Source organism: Kogia breviceps, chromosome X, assembly GCF_026419965.1.
Source record: "Kogia breviceps isolate mKogBre1 chromosome X, mKogBre1 haplotype 1, whole genome shotgun sequence".
NCBI classification, from domain to species: Eukaryota; Metazoa; Chordata; class Mammalia; order Artiodactyla; family Physeteridae; genus Kogia; species Kogia breviceps.
In genome coordinates, this window is record NC_081330.1 from 121,105,611 (window position 1) to 121,129,546 (window position 23,936).

The 23,936-nt window shown below is 41.0% G+C and overlaps 1 protein-coding gene across 9 annotated transcripts in view; it reads right to left on the minus strand.

Moving 5' to 3' along the window:
• REPS2 (RALBP1 associated Eps domain containing 2) overlaps nt 1-23,936 on the minus strand; it is a 237,995-nt gene that overhangs the window by 152,448 nt on the left and 61,611 nt on the right. For 5 of the 9 annotated variants that reach the window (XM_067023191.1, XM_067023192.1, XM_059050836.2 and 2 more), the window contains exons 2-4: nt 16,247-16,370; nt 5,252-5,400; nt 2,497-2,623 (exon numbers count right to left, since the gene is read on the minus strand). In XM_067023191.1, the coding sequence (XP_066879292.1) occupies nt 2,497-2,623; nt 5,252-5,400; nt 16,247-16,370 (400 nt within the window). Of the gene's footprint in view, nt 1-2,496; nt 2,624-5,251; nt 5,401-16,246; nt 16,371-16,472; nt 16,545-23,936 lie in introns of those variants that run through there. The other 4 variants (XM_067023195.1, XM_059050837.2, XM_067023190.1 and 1 more) reach the window with 4 other exon arrangements.

Here is a 23,936-nt window from a genome sequence, read left to right on the forward strand (position 1 = left end):
CTGAGTAATATTCCATTGTGTGTATGTATGTACGTGTATCTTCTTTCTTCATTCATCTGTTGATGGACACTTAGGTTGCTTCCATACCTTGGCTATTGTAAATAATGCTGCTATGAACACTGGGGTCCATGTATTTTTTCAAATTTGTGCTTTCATTTTCTTCAGATATATACTCAGGGGTGGAATTGCTGGATCATATGGTAGGGAAGTATTTTACTCATGATCAAAGTGGTGGATACATGAACATATCCATTTGTTAAAACTCAAATTGAAGATTTTATTTTAAAGACTTTTTTTACATGGGCCTTTTTTATATTTTTAATTTTTGGCTGTGTTGGGTTTTTCTTGCTGTGCACGGGCTTTCTCTAGCTGCGGCAAGCGGGGGCTACTCTTCGTTGCAGTGCGCAGGCTTCTCATTGCGGTGGCTTCTCTTGTTGCGGAGCATGGGCTCATGGCATGTGGGCTTCTGTAGTTGTGGCACGCAGGTTCAGTAGTTGTGGCTCATGGGCTCTAGAGCGCAGGCTCAGTAGTTGTGGCGCACGGGCTTAGTTGCTCCGCGGCATGTGGAATCTTCCCGGACCAGGGCTCGAACCCGTGTCCCCTGGATTGGCAGGTAGATTCTTAACCACTGCGTCACCAGGGAAGTCCTGATGTGGACCATTTTTAAAGTCTTTATTGAATTTGTTACAATATTGCTTCTGTTTTATGCTTTTGAGGTGAGTTTTCTCGTTTCGTTTTGTTTTGTTTTTGGCCCCAAGGCATATGGGATCTTAGCTCCCTGACCAGGGATCAAACTCGCACCCCTGCACTGGAAGGCGAAGTCTTAACCACTGGACCGCCAGGGAAGTCCCTCAAATTGAAGATTTTAAATATGTGCATTTTATCATATGTAAATTTTACCTCACTTTTTTTTCCAAAAGGCTAAGAAAGAATGAAAGCATGGACAACCTTGACACACGCCGCTAAAGGAGCGAAGGAGAGAAGCAGGTCATTTCCTTGCCACTGGGGGAATGAAAGCCCAATTTGAATGCAATGAGGAGAAAATGGAGCATGAAGCAGAGAGAGCTGGTACAGACAGGTTTTTTAAGGAATATCAGAAAAAAAGAGTAGAAGCTGGTGACTTGGTAGAACAAAAAACGACTCACCTGTGAATTAAAATCCAAAAACTAGGCACCATACTAGGCATAGGACTCCAATTTCCAAACCCAGATGAAATTAAGAAAAAAAAAAACCCCACTTCTAAAAATAGGGAAATTCGTCAGGAGAGACTATAAGGAAAATGAAGAATTCTCAACCCCGTTTTGTTTCAGACACCAATGGGACACTCAGGTTCCAGGGGAGTGATTTTCCGTTCCTATCCCCCAACAACGTTATATTGCATTTGCATAGGATTCAATTTCCAATCAGTTTTTATACTCATGTTCTCGCTTATCCTCACAACACCCCTATAGAATACTATTACTCCCTTTAAAAAGAGGAGAGGAAAATCATGGTTCAGAGCAGTAAGTGGTTTGCCCAAGGTCACATAGCTAGTCACATAAACCCTCACCTTCTGATTCCAATCAAAAGATTTTTCCATCATGCTACACCTGCTTCTCTTGGCAAGATTATAGTCTCTCTTTAGTCCAGCCTAGCACACATTTTTTTTTAATCTGTGTCCCTCTAGAAGTCACCACTATTTTCAATGCAGCAAAAACCTGCAGAAACTGGGTCACTTTCAGTTACAGCTCACAGAATTTTTTAAAAAGGCGGGGAGGGGGGGTAGTTACAGATATCCAGTTCTACAATACCTTTAATTGGTCATATCTTAAACTAGGAACGTGAGCCCCACAAGGACAAGATGCTGCAGTGAATTTATGGAGCTTTAAGCATTGCAGCCTAGGGAGTCAACTCTGCAAGTCATTCTCAGAACCAACTAACGTATTCTACCACTACCATGGCCAGCACAATGCAAATGTGAGCAAGCAGGCAACCCCACAACTGGGCACTTCACACACCTGAGCACAATGCCTCCCCTGGCATTTCCCTTATTCTTATTCCCAAACACAAGAGCTAAATCTTTTCATTTATGTGCTCAGTCTTTAAAGGTTGAATCAACTCTTCTGCAGAGTTCTATTTTTTAAGTAGTTTCATAAGAGCAGTTATCATATAAATATGTTTGCTAGGTTTGCAGAAAGGAATAACAATTCCAAAACAATACAAATCCTTCATGTGCTATGTTCCTGTGTAATGAAAGTTGTATATGAAGGATTAAATCATCTAAATCATTATCTACAAGTCTAAAGATGAACTAGTTTGTAGGACAGAAAACAAGGCATTACTAACACAGATTTCATTTTATATTTTTTTTGAACCTTGCTTGAGAGTATAAAATTAAATTGAGCCCTGTCTCCAAAGCCAGAGGTAATTAAGTAAGGAGACTGAGCAGCTGGTGGCGTTGCTGCCCGATAGATGAAGGAGCCTCTAAGGCACTGCCTGGGACAGCTGGCCTCTTACCTGGATGCATCTGCTCCGTGCTGCTCCGCAGTTTGCTGTAGCCATGGCTCAAGGGCACCCTCTGGTAATGAGGCGGGGAAGAAGGAGGGGAGGCGAGGGGTGACATCGTGGGAGACTGCGTTTCCTGCTTCAAAGAACCAGAGCAGAGTTCAGAGACGATCACTCAAGGAGCCTGGCGCTCTGAGCTGCAGTTATGAAGTATAACGCAACTCTACTGCCAGTAAGCCGGCTGCTTTAATAAATGGAGGAGATGTCTTCTCAGAAACGCAGCTTGGTTAAAAAGCAGTGTCTAAGGATTCAAAAGTCTCCCAGAGAACAGTCTCGCCGGAGCTCAGTTACCTAAATTACTAAAACAAGCCTGAAACACTTCCAGTTACTCCAATAATATTTTCCTTGGGGAAACAAAAGACACTGATCACATGAAATAACATTCATACTCCCCAATTTTGATCTCTTCGTGAATAGATTCAATTTTCATTCATTAATAAAGGCTCCTATTTCCTGGATTTACACTTAGCAAGTCTTCCAACGATGTGGATTTTTTTAAAAATATTTTAAATGGTTAATGCTAAATATTCTAGGAGCTGGCTAGCCAAAGTAAAATGCCAGCTTTTTTTTTTATACTGAGAAATTGCAAAACAATTCATTATGGGTAGACCACTCCAACTAGCCTATTCCTAAACACTAGGATGGAGCCTTAATAAACTACAATTCAAATCTCAACTCGAATGTGAACTTTATGTAGGACCCCAGGCAAGACAAGCAACCTGCTTACTCGGCTACTGGGTTTCCTTCTTTTTTTTTTTTTTTAAATGCTACCAATAGACTGGTAACTTTGGAATACCCAAGTAATAAGGAAACAGTACTTTTCATCAATATAGAGACTATATAGGTGCTCTTAGTCAAAATAATAATAATAATGCAATCTGAGATACTAATCAAGTACTCTTTTTCAAGTAAAAGAAAGGAATATTTGCTTTGAATTGTAAGCTCACACCCACAGACTGGGTGGGCCTAGCATAAACCCAGCCTGAAGTGAAAGGATGTGTCCTCAATCACGCAGCCAGGGGATGGGCCTGGAAAGTTCCCAGGGCATCCAACCATCCTGGGATAGTGGACCCTCATTCCTCTCCAAATGCTGGTGGGAAAACATGCCAAAGAGTATTGGCTGAAGATTCTGATACAGGCATATCTCATTTTATTGCACTTCACAGATATTACTTTTTTTTTTTTTTTTTAACAAATTGAAGGTTTGTGGCAACGCTGCATCGAGCAAGTCTATTGGCACCATTTTTCCAATAGCATTTGCTCACTTCACGTCTCTGTGTCACATTTTGGTAACTCTTACTACATTTCAAACTTTTTCATTACTATTGTATTTTTAAGGTAATCTGTGATCAGTGATCTTTGATGCTACTACTACTTGCTAAGATGACAGCAGTTTTTAGCAATAAAGCATTTTTTTAATTAAGGTATATACACTGGAGTTTTTTTTAGCCCTAATGCTCTTGCACACTTAGTAGACTACAGTATAGTGTAAATGTAACTTCTGTATGCACTGGGAAACCAAAAAGTCCTGTGACTCGCTTTATTGTGGCAGTCTGGAACCGAACCCACGCTACCTCCAAGGTATGTGCCTGCACACCTTTTTATCTAAATCCCTAATAAAAAATCAAATCAAATCAAATCAATCAATCAATCCCTGAAGAACTAGTTTAAAACATATGAGAATTATGAAAGCAACAGAACATGCTACACCTAACTTAAATATGAAACTTCTGCAACGATACCGCAAATATCCAGCATTATCAGGGTGAGGCATACACGTTAGTTTTCCGACTTAATCCTCCGTCTTGCATTTGAAAATTTTTTGATTGGTCTTCCTAAACATAACAGATTTCTCTTCCTTATAGAAGATACTATAATTGAATATAATTTGACTTTGCTGCATAATTCAGTATCTTATCTTCATTGGAAGTATGGGATGTACCTTGATGCCCTGAGGGTTCACTAATGTGTAAGTCTATTTTACCTCTTCTTGATAGGCTCAGCCATCTGGAATATACACTTCGGTCTCTACCAGTCACTATCTGACTACTGCAAGTAGTGGTCTAATTTTAAAAGCCCGTCCACCCTATTCTTGCTCCGGCTACACATGTAATGGCAGCATTTCCCAACATGGCACTCCAAACATGCTGCCCAAGAAGGGATTCCCTGGTGAAAGAAGTTTAGTACATGCTTTAGTACATGCCGATCTCCAGGTCTCTTTATTGCAGGACTTCTCAGGGCCTTTACTGTGCTAATGTGCACTGTGAACGTTTCTGACTGAGTATTTAGCCTTTCTCCCAAGAATAGGCCATGAAGCAGCATTCTCCAAACATATTTAACCAGAGAAACCTTTTCTCCAGGTTTTTCGGAAGAAAGGACTTATTAAAAACTCCTAGAAGTTACATTTCGAAGAACCCATTCGGAAATGGTGATTAGAGACATCAAATAAGTGTATTAAATCAGTAGCCTTACTTGAGACACAATTCTACATTAAAGTAAGCTCTAAATGGCCCATAGGTGGCTCATGGTAATTTCTATGCATCAGCCTCTTCTCCTTGCTACAAGGAAACTTTACTGGCTCACTTCCAAGTCTATAATTGTAACCCAGATGGTGCAATTCACTGGAAGCTTGACAGCAGCTAAGAGGCACTGCTCTGTGAGGATTCATGGTCAAAAGCAAACAGACATGCCTGATCAGACTATTTACCTGTTTATCCTCATCCTCCATTCTTTTGAAGGTATTTTTTTCTGTGATTAAATATGGAATCTGAACTTTAGTTCCATGCAGCTCAGCCATGTTCCCAAACCGGATCTCAGCATCAGTTTTTGACATCATAAAGCGAGGCAGCGGCAGTTCTTTAGGAGCAGAATCAGAGAAGTTCAGTGAGGCTTTATTTGAAAACTGCAAACAAGGGAACTCAATGGCCAAAAGATGAGTCACTTTTGAGGAAAAATTCCAGAACACTAAATATAGATTAAATTTGATTTCAACACAACAAGGACTCCTATAATAATGTCATAATAGAAAAATGCTACAGTTTAACACGGTATCCTGGCTCCACATTTTTAAATGCTGTTGCATCATCGCAGAACAAATTCAGGTTTTGGACAGATCTCCCACTTCAGCCTTCAGTTTGGCACCAAGAAAAAGGATGTGACATCGTAGAAATCAGTATCAAGTGACAAACAGTAGGCAGGCAGAACTTATATAGTGCTTATTATATGCCAGATACTGTATTAAGACCTACAAATATTAACTCATTTAATCCTCACAACTCACTACAGTAAGATGATCATTAGCCTCCTTTTATAGATATGGAAACAGACCAGAAGGAGCTAAGAAGACACAGCTCATCTGTGGCAGAGCTGGCTCTTCACCAGCCAGTGCTGCTGACCTACAGAAAGGCCCCTCGTTCCCAGGACAAACTTACTGCATAGAACACTTTCTCACCTTATGTCACTGCTTAAAGAATTTTCACACTCAATCTCCAGTTGTCTTTTCATAATGGAATAAGGAAAATGGTATAAAGTTAGAGCAATCAGTCCAACGTTCAGTCAGATTCTACTGTCAAAACCATTAGCTACACTCTGTGCCACAAAGAGCTGAAACCCAACTGTCTGGTATATTTACTTAGCTTTCAAATTTCTAACAAAACTATTCTGAAAACAGAAATGATACTTTGGCACACTTCGAGTTCTCAGCGCAGCAAATCACACACAACACAGTACGAAGAATGCCAAAAATGGGTATAATATTCTGGATTAGGCATAATGATTTGCATCTGGATCCATTGTTCGGAATAATACTCATCAGTGTGCCTCTGCCTTCCCTTAGCTCCCTCTCCCAAAAACACAGCTGCACTTCCAATGATTGAAGCTGTGCTAAAGCCAGAAAACCTCTTAGCAACAGCAAGCAGTATCCCAGCTCCCCAGGCAAAGAAGGCCCCTGGTTCTCTAATATCCACATCATGTTTATTTTTAGTTGCTATGTCCACATTTGATTTAAAGAAGTAGGCAATATGACAAATCCCTGCGTGATCAATCAGCCAAGGGCCCAAGAGACATAAATAGAATAACCAATCTGGAAAATTAAACCAAGACTTTCCTCTAAAGACAGGATGGCCACCATTTTTAATGTTTTACTCTTCCCTAACCATGGCAGCTCTCCAACACTCAAGGCAGGAATGGACTTCAAAAGAAGAAAGGCAAGAAAAAAGAAAGTCTACATTCTTAGTAAATCAAATATCAGCTAATCCTATGGTTCTCTTCTCAGAAAGGTATTTGTTTCAGCTCAGTCTGCAAAAAGGATCTAAAAACTATGGAACGAGATCACATAAAATAATTTGCACTCTGATCTGCCCATGAGAGGATGATGCTACTTCCAAGTCCGATTTGAGGGAGAAAAGAAGTAAATGCTTGGCATTTGTAAGCTCCCTGACCAGCGCTTCACTGGTGTTCAACAGATAACTCTGGTAACAATGGAACACAAACCCGGCTGAAGAATATCAACTATTACACTAGAGCCCCCGGCTGTCCTTTAGGACATCGTCACATCACACATTCTCCTTCCCTGGCTATGGCATTTCTCCAGAATTGTTCACCTGGGAAAGAACCTTCCTCCCCACAGATAGCAAAAGACAAAATACAGCTGAATTTCTCTCATACTTTCTTTGTTTACGAGGTTTTAAACAACTCTCACTTAACAGAATTGCCACCATATATAATGATATCACTATCATTGAAGTTTAATGAAGGTGCTATTTTTCTTAAGCTGCTGCAAGTGTTTGTTTTTTTTAATGCTGCAAGCTTTTAAAAAGTGAAAAGTAGGCCTTCCCTGGTGGCGCAGTGGTTGGGAGTCCGCCTGCCAATGCAGGGGACACGGGTTCGTGCCCCGGTCCGGGAAGATCCCACATGCCGCGGAGCGGCTGGGCCCGTGAGCCATGGCCGCTGAGCCTGCGCGTCCGGAGCCTGTGCTCCGCAACGGGAGAGGCCACAACAGTGAGAGGACCGCGAACGGCAAAAAAAAAAAAAAGTGAAAAGTAAAACTCTAGTTTGTCGATGTTCAGTGTTGTTTCCTAGTCATGTGTATACCAAATTTAATAGTACAACTTAATTAGAAAATTAATCAATAAAGTACCTGCTATCCAGTGATTTATGTCAAGTAATCACAGGAGAAGATTTATTTGTAGTAGTTGTTTAGAATCTTTTCTCCCAAACTGAAGTAAGACCCGGAAACACATCAAGAGTTCAAATGAAATACTGATAGGGGCCAAGGACAGACACACTGAGCACAGCAATCATTTGTTTCATAATGGTATCTTACGTCGTATTCTTTGAACACAGAAATGCTTTGTATATTAAATAGAAATGACTATTTTTCCCTTCCACAAAGAAAACTATGCCTCTCCTTTTTTAAACATGTGCCCCTCTAAGGGAAAAAATCCTTTGTTTTCCCATATTTGATGGAGTCATGAATATAAGAAATACTTCAATCTCCTCAATCCATTAGAAGAAACATAAGCAGCATAAATGCAATAACAAATGGCAAATTACAAAGTGGCAGCTGCTGTGCAGTGTCCTCCGACGATGTCCACTGGAAATATAATGTCAGCCACATATATTACTGTAAATTGTGTAGTAGTTACATTACCAAAAAAAATGTTAAGTGAAGAAGCCAGTGACAAAATTACAAATACTGCATCGTTTCACTTACATAATCGTCAAACTCATAGAAACAGAAAGTAGAATGGTGGGTGCCAGGGGCCGGGGGTGAAACAGAGTGGGAAGTTGTTTCAGGGGGGCGGAGTTTCCATTTTGCAAGGTGGGGAGATTGGTCGCACAACAATGTAAATATACTAAACACTACTGGACTGTATACTTAAAAATGGTGAAAATGGTAAACTTTATGTTGTATATATTTTGTCACAATTAAAATTTTTTAACGTTAAAAAAGCACAAAAGATACAGGTGAAATTAATTTAGTATATTTTAACCCAATGTTATAGATTACAGCATGTGATCAAGATAAAAATTAATATAATAGTTTACGCTCTTTTTTCAGACTAATGGTTCAAACCCCCATGTGTACTTACCTGTACCACAGACCTCAATTCAGATACACCACATTTCAGCCACTCAGGCGCTGCAGTAGTGTGACTACTGGCTACTCTACTGGAACAGCACAGTTTGGCTGATGGTTGCTATGAAGGAATATGGCCCATTATGGCCAGAAATCTGGATTTGACTAAGAAATACTATAATGTTAAATGTTAACAACTAACTGATTTCTTCTTAAATTATGTAAGAAGTATTTTGTATGGAGGGATGATTTATATAAAGCTTAAGTGTATCACTTGAAGACTTTTAACAAATGTATATATAAGCTCATAGCAAACACCCAAATTAAGATACATTTCCATCATATAGAATTTGCCTTCATATCCTTTTCTAGTTAATCCCCTCGCCTTGTCCCACTCAGCAACCTATTCTAATTTTTAAATCCACAGATTACCTTTGCCATTACAGAACTTCACATAATAGAATCATACAATATTAATCTTTGTGACCAGCTTCTCTGACCAACACTTTGTCTGTGATAATCATCCAATGTACCACATAATCATCCAAAGACATAGTTCATTCTTTTTTATTGCTATGGAATAATCCATTTTTTATGAATATATTGAAATTTTTTAAATCCAGTCTCCTGTGATGAACATTTGGGTTGTTTCCAGTTTGGAGCCATTAGGAATACAGATGCTGTGAACATTCTTATAAATGGTTTTTGACAGACGTGAATTCATTTATCTTGGGGATATACCTATGGACCACATTCAACCTGCTGTCTATTATTATGTACAAAATAAGTTATAAGGATGTATTGTACAACAGAGGGAATATAGCCAATGTTTTATAATAACTATAAATGGAGTATAACCTTAAAAAATTGTGAATCACTATACCATATACCTGTAACTTATATAATATTGTACATCAAGGTATACTTCAGTTTTAAAAAATAGTATTACCATTTAAAAAAGAATGGGTTTTATATTTTTGAATGTTTGGAAAACATTCAAAAGAAAAGTATTTCAGGACGTGAAAATAAGAAATACAAATTTCAGTGTCCATAAATAGTTTCACTGGAACACAGCCACACTCTTTTGTTTACATATTGTCCACTTCTGCTTTCACAGTTCTGGGGCAGAGTTGGATATTTGCAACAAAGGCCATATGGCTCACAGAGCCTATTACAAAGCCACTACCTAGCCCTTTACAGGAAAAGTTGCTGACCCCTGTCTTACACAATGCAGTGGGGTTCAAGTAAAATGTGGTCTTACTAAAACAGTACAGTTGCATTTAATGGAGAAATATTTTACATTACTTGAGTTTTTTATTTAAATTTTAAATAATTTAAATTAATTATTAATTTAATTAAAAATTCAATTCCTCACTCGCACTACACACATCTTTAATGCTCAGTAGCCAGCCGCACGTGGCTAGCGACTACCATATGAGACAGCACAGTTTAGATGCTTGGCCAAAAAAACACTACAAGGCAGCTACTGTTGGTACACCCCTTCTCCAGGTGAGCCATTTAAGCTCAAAGAGATTAAGAAACTTGCCTGAGGGTATACAAATAAAGTGGTGGAGCAGGGATTCAAAATCAGGTAGTCTACTGCTAGGGCCTACACTCTTAGCCACTAGGCTACACTGTCATCCTGAAAATTAAAATAGTCTTTGTATTGCAGGTTTGAACATTCAGGCTGAAACTGCGCCATTTCAGAGGGGGAAATGGTCTAGAGAAAATCTACTGGAATTATCGACATCTTACAGGTGAGGAACTAAGCCCAAGAAGGGGAGGGTGGGTCTTGTCTTACTCATGCAGCAAAATGGAGGCAGAGCTACAGCCTTAACAACACTCCTGGCCTCCTGGGGCTCCCTTCTCTTCCCACTACTTTTCGTCACCTATTCATTTATACCAGTTACTTACAGGTTAACAAAAATTAATGACAACGATGTTCAGTAATTCCAAAGGGAAGCCGAACCCACACATTTTCCTTAAGTTACTTTGGAAAAACATCAGGTTGGTCTTACTAACCCAAACCTGGGTTGATCAAAGCCTTATAATCGCCTACCTGCACTATCCACCTGTTAATTTGGAAAAACTTGTTGCTAATTTGGAAACGGGAAGCTAGATAGCTAGATGAGCAGGTGAAGGCCGGAGTGGGAAGGCTGATCTTATAATTTTTTGGAGGAGTGATGTTGAGTAAGTTACAATTATCCTTTATCAATTTCATAAAAGAGCATTTAACAAAAGGAAACCAAAAAAACCGTCTTAAAATTGAACACATTTCCTTTTATAAATAACTCACTCCTTTGTCCTAATTCTTTCTCCTTTTCCTATAGACTGTGCCAGACTACCAGCAGGTCAGGAATGAGGAACACAGCCCTAGAAGCCACATGAATCATATTATTGCACTACTGGGGTTCAGAGACTCCCCTTTAAAGGGGCTGTGGAAAAAAATCAAGGGGTCTGTCATGTTGGATAAGAAAGTAAATTACATCTTTATTCTCCCTACCCTGACCATAAGTTAGCATTTCTTTCGATTATGAATGTAAACAATGAACTGCTGTAATATCGTTAGCAGTGCTTGCAACTTTGTCACCCTCCGAAATCAGATATTTTTATATCACATTACAGTTGCTGTGGACATCCTGAAGTACTGTTTATGTTCATCACTACTCTGAAAGTATGCTAGTTATATGGATCACAGATCTTTAATTTAATACATTAATAAAGAAGCATGTATATTGCTCTACAACAACTTTTTTAAATACCTCAGTTTTAATTTCAAAATACAGCTGACCCTTCAACAATGCAGCTTTGAACTCTGTTGAGTCCACTTATACGTGGATATTTTTCAAGAGTAAACACTACAGAACTACACAGTCTGCGGCTGGCTGGGTCCATGGAGGTGGAGGAACAGCAGATATGGAGGGCCAACTATAAATTATACATGGATTAACCCTCCAGTTGTTCAAGGGTCAGTTTTAATTGGTTTCCTTTATAATCCCACATCGTTGTACGCATTTAAAATATTACTCCAAAACAGAGACACAGATGTAGAGAAAAAAACATATGGCTACCAAGGGGGGAAGTGGGGGGGGGGTACAAATTGGTGGATTGGGACTGACATAGATACAGTACTATGTATAAAATAGAGAACTAATGAGAACCTGCTGTACAGCACAGGGAACTCTACTCACTGCTCTGTGGTGACCTAAATGGGAAGGAAATCCAAAAATGAGGGGATATATGTATAAACATACCTGATTCACTTTGCTATACAGCAGAACTAACACAACATTGTAAAGCAACTATACGCCAATAAAAATTTTTTTAAAAAAACAAAAACATTATCCCAAGAACGGGTCCACAAGCTTCACACTGCCAAAGGGGCCCATGGCACCAAAAAGCTTCAAAACCCTACTCTTGACCCTGCTACACCTTCCCTCGGTCCTTATACCCACGCTTGGCCTGTCTTCGGAAAGGAGGAAGGTACAGGAGCTCCCAGGGCACACGTTCGCAAGTGGTTTCCTCTGCAGGAATTCTCTGCTGGCCCTGAACTTAACACCCGCCATCCGCCCTTCTAACTCAGCTTTCACCAAACGTGTCGCTCCAGCTCCCACTAGCGTGAGGCCAGAGAGAAGCCTGGGGCCAGCCCTCTCAGGGCCCTGGAAAGGCAGTGTCAGCACTTGCAGGGCCTGGGGAGCGAGCGCCCCCTACAGTTATACGCCCTGGGCGCCTCTTGCCTACCCCCAGTTCAGGCCCTGTGACGAAATCTGTACTCAGAGGCTAAGCAAAGCTCCTGAAAATACTCCACCCACCTGTCTTTAGAAGTGACTCTCAACCCTGGCTCCACATAAGAATCACCTGGGGAGCTCTGAACCCCCCCCAACCCGCCGCGCTCAGGCCACACCCCAGACTAATTTAATGATAATTTCTGCAGGTGGCCCCAGGTACTTGTATTTTTTATTTTGCATTTAAAGTTACCCAGATGATTCTCAAGTGCAGACGAGGGTGGGAACCAAAGCCTGAGAAAGATGACTTCTGTAGGCATCCCTCAGGAGTTCCAGGTGAAGCTGAATTCCAAATGTTTGAGTTTAAAGAGTGGCAGCTGATTAAGACTCGCTCCCCATGCATAGGCATTTATGTCTTCATTCATTCAGTCAGTCATTCATTCATTCAACAAACATGCTCTGAGTACCCACAAGGCCACTCAGTGCAGGGATTACCAGATGCTCCTCCCTTCCCCTTGGACTTGCAGACTGCTGAGGAAGACAGACAAAAAACTCCTCAGACCTGTAAAGGAGTATTTACAAACTGTGATAAAAGTGCTATGAAGGAGCAGGCGGTGAGAGAGAATAAAGTAGGGAGGGGACTGCCACATTATCTAGCATTATCTAACAGGCCAATCCAAGGATTAACTAATTCCCTAGGGACGTGTGCTTTTTAAGTTACTATTTACTCTTGATTAGGCATTTTACAATTCTGAAAGGGTAGATATTAACTTGTAGAAAACTGTTAGCTAACAAATACTTCTTGTGTGACAGCAATGCAAATGAATTTTATCTTAGAAAAGAGTATAATAACCCAGTTACAGTTTTATTGTGCTGCAGGGCATTAATCAATTTTATATGTAATTTAGCAATCTTATTCCAGCATTCTTTCTTTCCATGACTATAAATACTTCTGACTTTCTTGAACCAGCTTTACTACATGCTGGTTCCTTTGTTAATGAATTAATTTGACAGGACATACTTTAGATAGGATGCTGGGGACAGCCTCGGAATCCTGAAGAATAAGGAGGAGGAGCCAGCATGGGAAGGAGAGGGGGAAGAACAGACCGCTAGCTACCCAACACCTTGACGTAACATATGGCTTTTCCTACAACAGGAAAAGAGGTGGCCCAGAAATGGCTAGAAGGCCAGTGAAGCTGGGGGACAGACTGCAAGCAAGAAGAGGTTTGAGATGAGGATGGAGAAGCAGGCAGAGACTAGGTTATGCAGGGCCTTACAGATCAGCGTAGGGACTTTGAACTTAGCACTACGTACAACAAGCAACCACTGGGAGGGTTTCAAGAAGCTGGATAAAATGATCTGGTGGCTATTTTGAAAAGACCACTCTTACCGCTGTGTGGGAAAAGAGACTGGAGTAGAGAAGAGAGAAGGCCAAGAAACCAATGACAAAATCATCGTGGTGCTCAGGTGTGGCTGCAGGTGGCCTGGTCTAGCAGAGACAGAGAGATGGAGGGAATGGGCAGTGGATTTTGATGGATTAAACTGTGAATGAGGGAAAGGGGGGAATCAAGAAGGGCTTCTACCCATATGCTGTGCAGTGCAGCCAAAAAATAAGAAAAAATAAATATCAAAAAAAAAAAAAAGAATGGCTTTTAAGTTCCTGGCTTAAGCAACTGCATATGGTAGTGGTATTCAGCAAAATGAGAATGGCTAGGAGTTAGAGGTTAACATACACACAGGCACGTGTCATTCATGAAATAAGGGTATGACTCTTACAGAATAGAAGGAAGGATAGGCTCACACCTCCTTGGGTGTGATAGGGCCTTTTAGAGGTAGTAGCCTTTCAGATTAGCTTCTCAGAGAGCATTTTTTTTGGCCTTCAAGGTTTGTGTCATCAAACATTAAGCTAATGGATTTCAAGCAACAAATCGGAAAATGCTAAGCAGCAGCTCAAAGTTTGGCCCAGTCTTGCCCTCATCCTTATTCAACATATGCTGACTGCAAATAACTATTATTTAATAAATGTTTAAATGAAGGAAGAAAATTCATAATTAACTCTGAGTATATTTAAACCCTCAGAGGTAAAAGGCAGCATCAGGATTTATAAAATACAATGGAGAAAGCCTTGTATTTGGGAAAAGGGTTAATCCTTTACACAAGTGATAACTTAGTCCATCCCCTCCACCCCCTCTCCCCAGGAAATTAAGCTGTAGATCTGAGCACAAATCAGGTAAAAGCCTTCAGTCTAACCAAATATAAGCAACAAAGGTGTCAGAAGTTTATTCTTTTATACAACAAAGCAGCTCTTAACTCTTCCAGAAGATAAAGTTGGGGGATACTACAATAAAGCTTAATGACCATTTACAATGGAATGGAAACTAGCGGTGCCTACCACAAATCAAAATTCAGTGAGCTGTCACTTTGCACTAAGCACAGCAAGTGAATGATAGCAGTGACCGTGAGACACCAAACCAGCCACTGAAATAATACTTCATCATGAAACCTATTTTGGAACCAAATTTTCTAATACTGAGGGATGCTTTGGGGGTCAGATTTTTCTTCCCATTCGGAAAACATCCAGGATTACACATTAGAGTCAGCACCTTACTAAACAGAAAGAATCATCCAGAAGAGGCTACTCTGCAGAGCAATGAAGAGCACGGGAACTGGAGGCTGAGCTCCTGGCTAGAGCTGGTTAGAACCTTACAATCCTTAGGCAAGTTACTCAACTTGACCCACCGCAAAGCAGGAAGCAAGCCTTTATTCCATTAAGGCACTGAGATTTCAATGGTACTTGTTATCACAGCTTACGAAGGCAATGCAAACTGACACAATTTTCTAATTTAGGTAGATGTCTTGAGGACTAAATGAGACAGTGTCTGGCACCCACTAAGCCTTTAATAAAGATTAGCAGGATGACTGCGGCCTCCTGATGGTCAGTGTAAAAAGGCTTCAATTCCCATAGTCAAGCTATCAGAATCTTCTCTGCTATTTGCAGCTGTCCTACAAGGTTGTCATGGACTAACCATAAATCCTCAACCCACGTCAAGGTCCACCAGGGACTTCACAGAACAGGTAGGAACAGGTGAGTGATTTTTATCTCAAAATGAGGAAAAGGACAAAGTTCCTGCATAGCTGTGTGGCCATAGGAAAGTAATCCATATCAGAGTGAACTAAAAAAGGACCTCAACACATCCACTGAATAATCACCTTCTTTAAACAGCCTGGTAAAACCAGTACTGAAGCAGTGCAAATGATGCTAAGAGTTTGGGGCTTTACTTTTGGTTTAAGTGCTCAGGTATGTCGCGGGCTGGAGGCAGGGATAGCAAGGTAAGAAAATGGTAAATCAAAACTTTGAGAAGATACATTCATTCTGCAAAAATTTTGGTAGCCCCCGAGTACTTAACAATCATGAAAATAGTGCTTTGGGAATTGGGAGATTAAAAGATGATCATACCTGACGTGCCTGGCAGGGAAAGAAGAGAGACAGAAGGGGCACTTCCACTCAAATTCTTACAGTTACTCAGCCCTAATAGAGCCTTAAACGACATTATAGATTCCTCGAGTGGAAAATTAAACGGTCTTATTATTTTGCCACAGGCTCTAGAATCCCCGTCCCAATCTTTTCCGGCTAAAGAACGAAATCTATTTTTAACTTCAAGTGAGTTAAAAGGAACCAATCTCAGGTCACTCTCTGAATTTTTTTCTCATTTAAAAAAAAAAAAAACACACACACTAAGATACCTGGTAAGTTTTGTTTTACTTTAAAGAAGAGTTGGAAGAAGAAAGGAAAAATTCCACAAATGCTTATAGAACAGGCCTTAAACCCACTAAAAATGGTTCTCATAAACAGGAAATTTGTCCTGGATAATAAAATGTATCAATGGGAGATACTTACCACATTTAATACTCTCTATCCGCACGGGGAGGCCAGACTGTGCTGCAGCAATTAATTTCAGGGCAACGTAAAACTGCGTTGGACCAAAATAACCAACCCGCTTGGCACCACAGAGTTCTGTGATCTGAAAACAGACAAGAGAAGGGATGCTGAAAACTCCATTTCATAACAGCAAAATGAGACAAAATAGATTATGAAATCTCAAGGATTTCACGGGGTAACTAACCAAAAAGTCCCTGGAGAACCTACGGGTACACGCTGGTTGGATTCTTTTTCCTCCACCAGTTTGCAGGGAGGTTTTCAATTTGGATAATTCAATTCTACCTACGCATGATGTCTCAGGACTGGGTGATTATTCCTCCTCTTTCAAAGATAAAAATAAAGGTGACAAAGGATGGCTGTTAAGCTTCTTACAGAAGAGTGACTTTTTCAGGAAGTGGATTGTAATATACAAAGTCTAAAGTCTAGAAAGTTACCAAAAGCTTCTTACAGAAGAGTGACTTTTTCAGGAAGTGGATTGTAATATACAAAGTCTAAAGTCTAGAAAGTTACCGGGGTGAAAAGAGAACAGATTAGTCATCACCACTACTTGTGGATTATCCTAGTTGATCGAAATTACAAGTGAGTCCATCATTTTTTTAATGATTTTTTAAAATTTATTTATTTATTTTATTTATTTATTTTTGGTTGCGTTGGGTCTTCATTGCTACACGTGGGCTTTCCCTAGTTGCAGTGAGCGGGGGCTACTCTTCGTTGCGGTGCACAGGCTTCTCACTGCGGTGGCTTCTCTTGTTGCGGAGTGCGGGCTCTAGGCGCGCAGCTTCAGTAGTTGTGGCACGCGGGCTCAGTAGTTGTGGCTCATGGGGTCCAGAGTGCAGGCTCAGTAGTTGTGGCACACGGCCTTAGTTGCTCCACAGCATGTGGGATCTTCCCGGACCAGGGATTGAACCCATGTCCCCTGCATTGGCAGGAGGATTCTTAACCACTGCGCCACCAGGGAAACCTGAGTTCATTATTTTTAAAGTTCTCAAGCAAAATGATCTCCTAAGCATTAAAATTACATCTTGAGTGCACACTTCAGAGAAAAAAAAGTACTATACAAATATTATCAAGATATTGCAATCTTTCATTTGCAGACCTTTAACATGGTATGTCCTATTGGTAGTTTAAAATTAACAAATTAAATATTCAATGACTTTTTTTTTTTTTTGGCTGCGTTGGGTCTTTGTTGCTTTGCTTGGGCTTTCTCTAGTTGCGGTGCGCGGTCTTCTTGTGGTGGCTTCTCTTGCTGTGGAGCACGGGCTCTAGGCGCGTGGGCTCACTAGTTGTGGCTCGCAGGCTCTAGAGTGCAGGCTCAGTAGTTGTGGTGCACGGGCTTAGCTGCTCCGCGGCATGTGGGATCAGGGGTCGAACCCGTGTCCCTTGCATGGGCAGGTGGATTCTTAACCACCGTGCCACCAGGGAAGTCCCTTCAATGACTTCTTTAAAGTTACTTCAAAGTAACAGATACTCAAAAGTTCAAATAATAGTAAGTGGGGGTGAAGAAGTAAGAAGCACCCCCACTCCCTGTGCCCCAGAGGAAAACACTATACATTTCTTCTAGAAATGTTCTTGGCATATATATATAGCACACACCTGTTTTTCCTGTTGCTTATTCAAACTTTATGAAAATAGAATACCACATACTATTTTGCAACTTGCTTTTCATTTAGCATCATCCCCTGAATATTTTTCTCTAGCGCACAGTTAAAATTACCACTTTAACCACTGCATAATATTCTGCTATAAAGATACACTGTGAATTTTTTATTATTATTCTTAGTTGGTCCTATGGATACAGTTTTAGATTTCCAATAATTAACCTCACAAACACTTTCAGAACACACTATAAACAGACACTAAGTAATCTGAAGAAAATTCCTATTAAAATTCAACTGGGGGGGCTTCCCTGGTGGCGCAGTGGTTGAGAGCCCGCCTGCCGATGCAGGGGACGCGGGTTCGTGCCCCGGTCCGGGAAGATCCCACATGCCGCGGAGCAGCTGGGCCCGTGAGCCATGGCCGCTGAGCCTGCGCGTCCGGAGCCTGCGCTCCGCAACGGGAGAGGCCACAACAGTGAGAGGCCCGCGTACAGAAAAAAAAAAAAAAAAAAAAAAAAAAAAAAAAAAATTCAACTGGGATGTCAACAAAAAATAGCAGAATAAGGGTCTCCAAAAATTCTCTCCTCCATTAGAGCAATAAGAAACCAACTAAAATGGACACAACTCTGGAAATTAACCAAAAGTCTGTAGCAAGAAAAACAGCTGAATCTCAGGAAGAACAGCAAGCTTCGTGGCATTTTAACTGGCCTTACTTCCACTCTCTCCCACCTGCATTCCAGGTATTTTCACTGTATTGCAGGCATCCCCAGCCGGCAGTCACAGTGAAACTGGCAGCCACAGAAGGAGTCAGGACAGAGCTGGGCTTTTTGGACGTGAAGACTAGTGTTTGTCAGTCATCAAACTTGGGCAGTTTTCGGCTATTATTTCTTCACATATTTTTCTGGCCCTCTCTCTCTTTCTCCTGCTGGTACTTCTGGTACTTCCAGTAGGCCACAGTCCACCTCTCCTAGCCCTAGACTATGAACTGGGGTTGGGGGGAGGTGAGTCCTGTCTTCTCGGCTAGACCCACCAAAAACAGAGCCTCCACCATGTGGAACTGGTGGGGGTGGAGAGGAAGAGGTCATGGCTCAAAGGCTGCTGGCTCACTGTTCTTACTAAGATTTAGGAGATTTTCTTGAATAAATGTTTCTACATTTGCTGTATGTCTTCAGGTCAATTTCCAGAGACTTTAAATGATTATCCTTTACAGTTTTTACCAGTTAAGAGGCTGTCTCACTGGAAAGAGGATCTGCTGAGTTTCTCACACTGCCATTCCAAAAGTCTCAACCCTCCCAGATTCATTCTTGAGTGGAGAAGCAGTAGGGTGTTATGGTAAAGAGAACAGTTCTTGGAGTAAATGACTCAGGTGTGGATCCTGGCCCTAGCACCAACCAGCTACCTGTATAACCTAAGGCAAGTTACCTCTTGTGCCTCTGTCTCCCCTTAAGCGTAAACAGGTACTTACCTCATGAAGGCTAAAGTAGTAGTGCCCACAATAGTGTCCATTCAATAAACATGCCATTGTCTAATTTTTTGGTCTACTTGTTTATTTTGTTCCCATTCTAGCTGCATATTAGAATAACCTGAGGAGCTTTTGAAAAATAAAGAAACCTAGCCGCCATGCCCAAAGATTCTGCTTTAATTGGTCAGTGGTGTGGCCCAGGCTCGTATGTTTGTAAAGCTCTCAAGGTAATTCTAATGTGCAGCCGAGGTTGAGAATCACTGCTCTTTGGTAATCTCATTCTTTCCCCAGGCTTCAGTGACCATCCAAATGCTAATGATCACCAAACTGCTCTCTCCAAACCTAACAGCTCAGATACTTCATGCACTTCTCCAAAACCCTACTGGGCATCTCTACGTGGATACCCTAAGCCATCTCAGACATAACATAAATTAAATAAGCCCTACTCATTTGCCCCTCCCCACATATCCTTGAACCTGCAGATCTTCCAGCATCCCTCACCTCAGTTGCTGGCATCAACAATTCCATATCCCAAATCAGAAACTTATCTTCCACGCTAACCACATCCACATGTATCACAGAACCATCTGCCAAATCAAGGCTATCTTCTCCTTTGCCACACCTTAATCCTTCCTAATATCTCACCTGGCCATCGTGACATATTTTATTTTTTAATAGAATTCACACAAATTCATGTACAGGGACAGGTTTCTTTTTTGAAGTGTGACTTTCATATAATAGTGTGTCAGTTTTCCTCAGGTGTACAAGGAGGCATCAATACTTATTATCAGAATTTGTTTCCAGAAGAAATGTTGCTCTTGAAACTTAAACTTTTTTCCAATAATTTATATATTTAGCTTTTTATTGAAGTATATTCCTATAGAAAAGCATAATATACAAACAGAAAAGCATACAAATAAGTGTATAGTATGTAGTTAGATGTGTTTTCACAAATTGAATACAGCTACATAACGAGCACCCAGATCAAGAAACAGGGACGTCCCTGGCGGCCCAGTGGCTACGACTCCGCGCTCCCAATGCAGCGGGGCCGGGTTTAATCCCTGGTCAGGGAACGAGATCCCACGTGCTGCAACGAAGATCCCGCGTGCCACAGCTAGGACCCGGCACAGCCAAATAAATAAATGATTTTTTTTAAAAAAAGAAAGAAATCAAAACTTACAAGCCTCTAGAAGCCCCCCTTCGAAGCTCCTTTCAGTCACTACCCACCCGTCATTTTCCTAACGTCTAATACTACAGATTAGTCTTGCTTGTTTCTAAACTTGTTTGTGACATTCTTCCAAGTTGTTGAGTGAAACTGTGGTTCACTCATTTTTGTTGTCACTCAGTATTATTTATCCCCTGCCAATGGACATCTGTATGGTTTCCAGTCTGGGTGGGGCTTGGGGGGGAGTACTGAAAGTTCCAACCCTCTAACCATCTGGTCCCCTGGAAGCAGCCTCCAACCTTGTTACCTAGGGACTTTTCCAAAAGTCACCTTGTTAACATAACAAGACACCTTTATTGCTCTTATCACAGGAAATCCCAAGGGTTTTTGCAGCTCTGTGCCAGGAACTGGGTTGAAGACCAAATATATATTTCTTATTATAAAATCACATCACGATAGGCCACTTGCAAGTAACTGATTCTCTACTAGGATGAGCTCCATGAAATAGGGAGATGTATGTCCTGCTCACCAGTTCCTTTCCCTGCCACGTTGATTATGCTTAATAAATAGTGGTTGAACAAATAATCTTCTCGAACCAGTCTCTCCTCAGCTCATCTTCCAACTCCAGTTCATTCTCCATAGTGCCTGCATATCTGCCTTTTAAAAGCTAACAATACTGTTCTCATGCTTAAAGTCATCTCAGCCTGGATCCCCACCACCTCAGGACAAAATCCTATCTTCTTAGCGCAGCATTAAAGTTCCTTCACAACCTGGCCCTGAGCAGCTTCTCTAGTTTCATCTCTGGACACACACACATGCACACAATTCTGCAGCTGCATCCAGCTTCTCCTGCTTTCCCAAGCACATCTTGACCTTTTACTTTTCTGTGCCTAGGGTACACGGTGCAGAAGATCAGAAACTAAACAGCCTTGAAGTCAAGGTTGGTCAGGCTGAAATCTAGTTTCCTCGTATATATTGATAAAATAGAGATATTATCTCTCCCATAAGACTATGAGGGAAAAAATTAAATAATGTACTAAATGAACCTGATATGATGCTTAGTAGTGTTCAAGAATTGTTGGGTTCCATCCCATTCACCTCGACCTAGAACATCCTCACTCCCCACTAGATTAAACTCAAATGTTACTGCTCTGTAGCTCCTTCTCAAGTCACCAGGTATAGTCTCGTTTCCCAGTGTACTCTCTGACTATTCAAATGTCTATAAATGTCTATCACATGATACTTTACTGTCTTGGATTTGCTCCAAAACAAAAGGAGGAAAGGGAGTAACTGGAGAGTATGGGAGAAACAAGCATTACCAAGAGTTGAAAATGCCTGAAGTTGGGTGACGGGTTTGTGAGGGCTCATCCTCCTACTGTGTATGTTTGTATACATTTTGAAATTCTCCATGTTCAAGCTTTTTAATGTCTATTTCAGCACTTATCAAATATTATAATTATCTGTTTATCTCTGCCTCCCATTAAAATGTCTTCTCTCCAAGGGCAATAGGTAACTTCTATTTATCTCCTAGCGCAAGGATAGGCATACAGGATACAATCCAAAAAATTCTCCATCAAGTGAATGAAGCAACCCTCATAAATAAAAAGTAATTGAGTTGTTTTTTTTTTTTTTCTGGCTCCATTGGGTCTTCGTTGTTGTGTGCGGGCCTTCTCTAGTAGCCGTGACCGGGGGCTACTCTTCGTTGCAGTGCGTGGGGTTCTCACTGTCATGGCTTCTCTTGTTGTGCAGCACGGGTTCTAGGTGTGCAGGCTCAGCAGTTGTGGCTCGTGGGCTCCAGAGCGCAGCCTCAGTAGTTGTGGCGCACGGGCCCAGCCGCTCCGTGGCATGTGGGATCTTCCCGGACCGGGGCTCGAACCCGTGTCCCCTGCATTGGCAGGCAGATACTTAACCACTGCACCACCAGGGAAGCTCAAGTAATTGAGCTTTATAATACATTCCTTACTGTGAATAAATAAATTACACATTTTCAGATACAGGATTGCCTATACATGGGAAAAAACTAACATCATCAATATAGTTGTCTTGCAGAGTAATTCCTAATATTAAGAAATTGTCATCCTTGTCATGTGAACAATTTAACAACTATATTTCAGTCAGTGTTAATTTATTATCAAGGTAACCTTCCTTTACCATAACTATCACATAGAACTAGAAAAGCTCTTAACTAAAGCTAACTGAAATTGCTGCTAAAATATTCACTATGGTACTTCAAGACTAACAACCAAATCTGGCATTAGTAAACCGCCTCATTTACCATGGAATGTGTCCTTTGCTCCCATATACCAGTAGAATCACTGCTTTGTAGCCAATGTAGAATATACACACATAAGTGAGGTAAGCCCATAGGCCACTCTTCTTGCTCTTTGTACACCAAACCTCCATGAGACATGCCAAGAACTTTCTGAAATAGTCAAGCCGCAAGGATGATAAATTATAGGCCTCTGGAACTTACATATGGAATCTCGTAAGCTTGAGACTTCTCAGTCCAAAAGGCAGGTTAATTCTGTACATTTTTTTTTCTTTATTGAGGTTCAAAATGTTCTAAGTCTGAATTCTCCATGGAAAAGCTCTAAATTGTGGGTAGAAATGTTTTAACGCAATCTAAAGAAAACACTGTGGTGCTTTATCCCAGATACTCAACTAGCAGGAGATATTTTATGTAACTGTTCCTTCAAACAGTCGCAGTTGCCAAGATTTTCTCAAAATAAAGAAAAAATGAAAAGACTCCACTCCTCTTCTTTAGTCTAAACTCCAAACCTGCAACCCTCTCAGCTGGACCCATCTTAGGTTACACATTGTGCAAAGTTCTAACACACAACAAGAACCTATGGACTCATGTTTGTTTTCTCAGGTGGAAGGCAAGAGATGGGGGAAAAAAAGGAATGGATGAAATCAACTTCCTCACAGCCTACAGATGTACGCTCAACTGTCGGGGTGCTGGACACGCATCAGAAAAATTCACTGACCATTTGGGAGGAACCTGGACCAAGTTCTGGAAGAAGATGGAAGGCCACTAAAATAGCTTCCCTCCTACCTAATTCTGAAAGATTAAGTGGCTGTGCTGAGTAATCAGTCCAGACCCGTTCCAGTTTGCCTGAAATAATACTTTCTTTCCGAGCTGAAATGTAATAAATTTTCAAAACTGTTCAAAGGTTTGAATAAGATTCCTCTTTCAAGTACTTTTAAAGACTTCCTCAGAGAGATTTAAAAATTCAAAGTCCTGGCGTGAGGGGTTGGAAGAATTCTCCAAGAACATTAACAGACCCCTAGTTTCTGTTCTCCCTCCTCCACAGCTCCCCAAGTTCAGAGTCTCTGATCACAAACTTACTCCTTCAAGTCCGGTTCCCAGACTCCTGACACCTCACACACCATCCTCCACATTCCCTCCATGATATCTTATTAAAA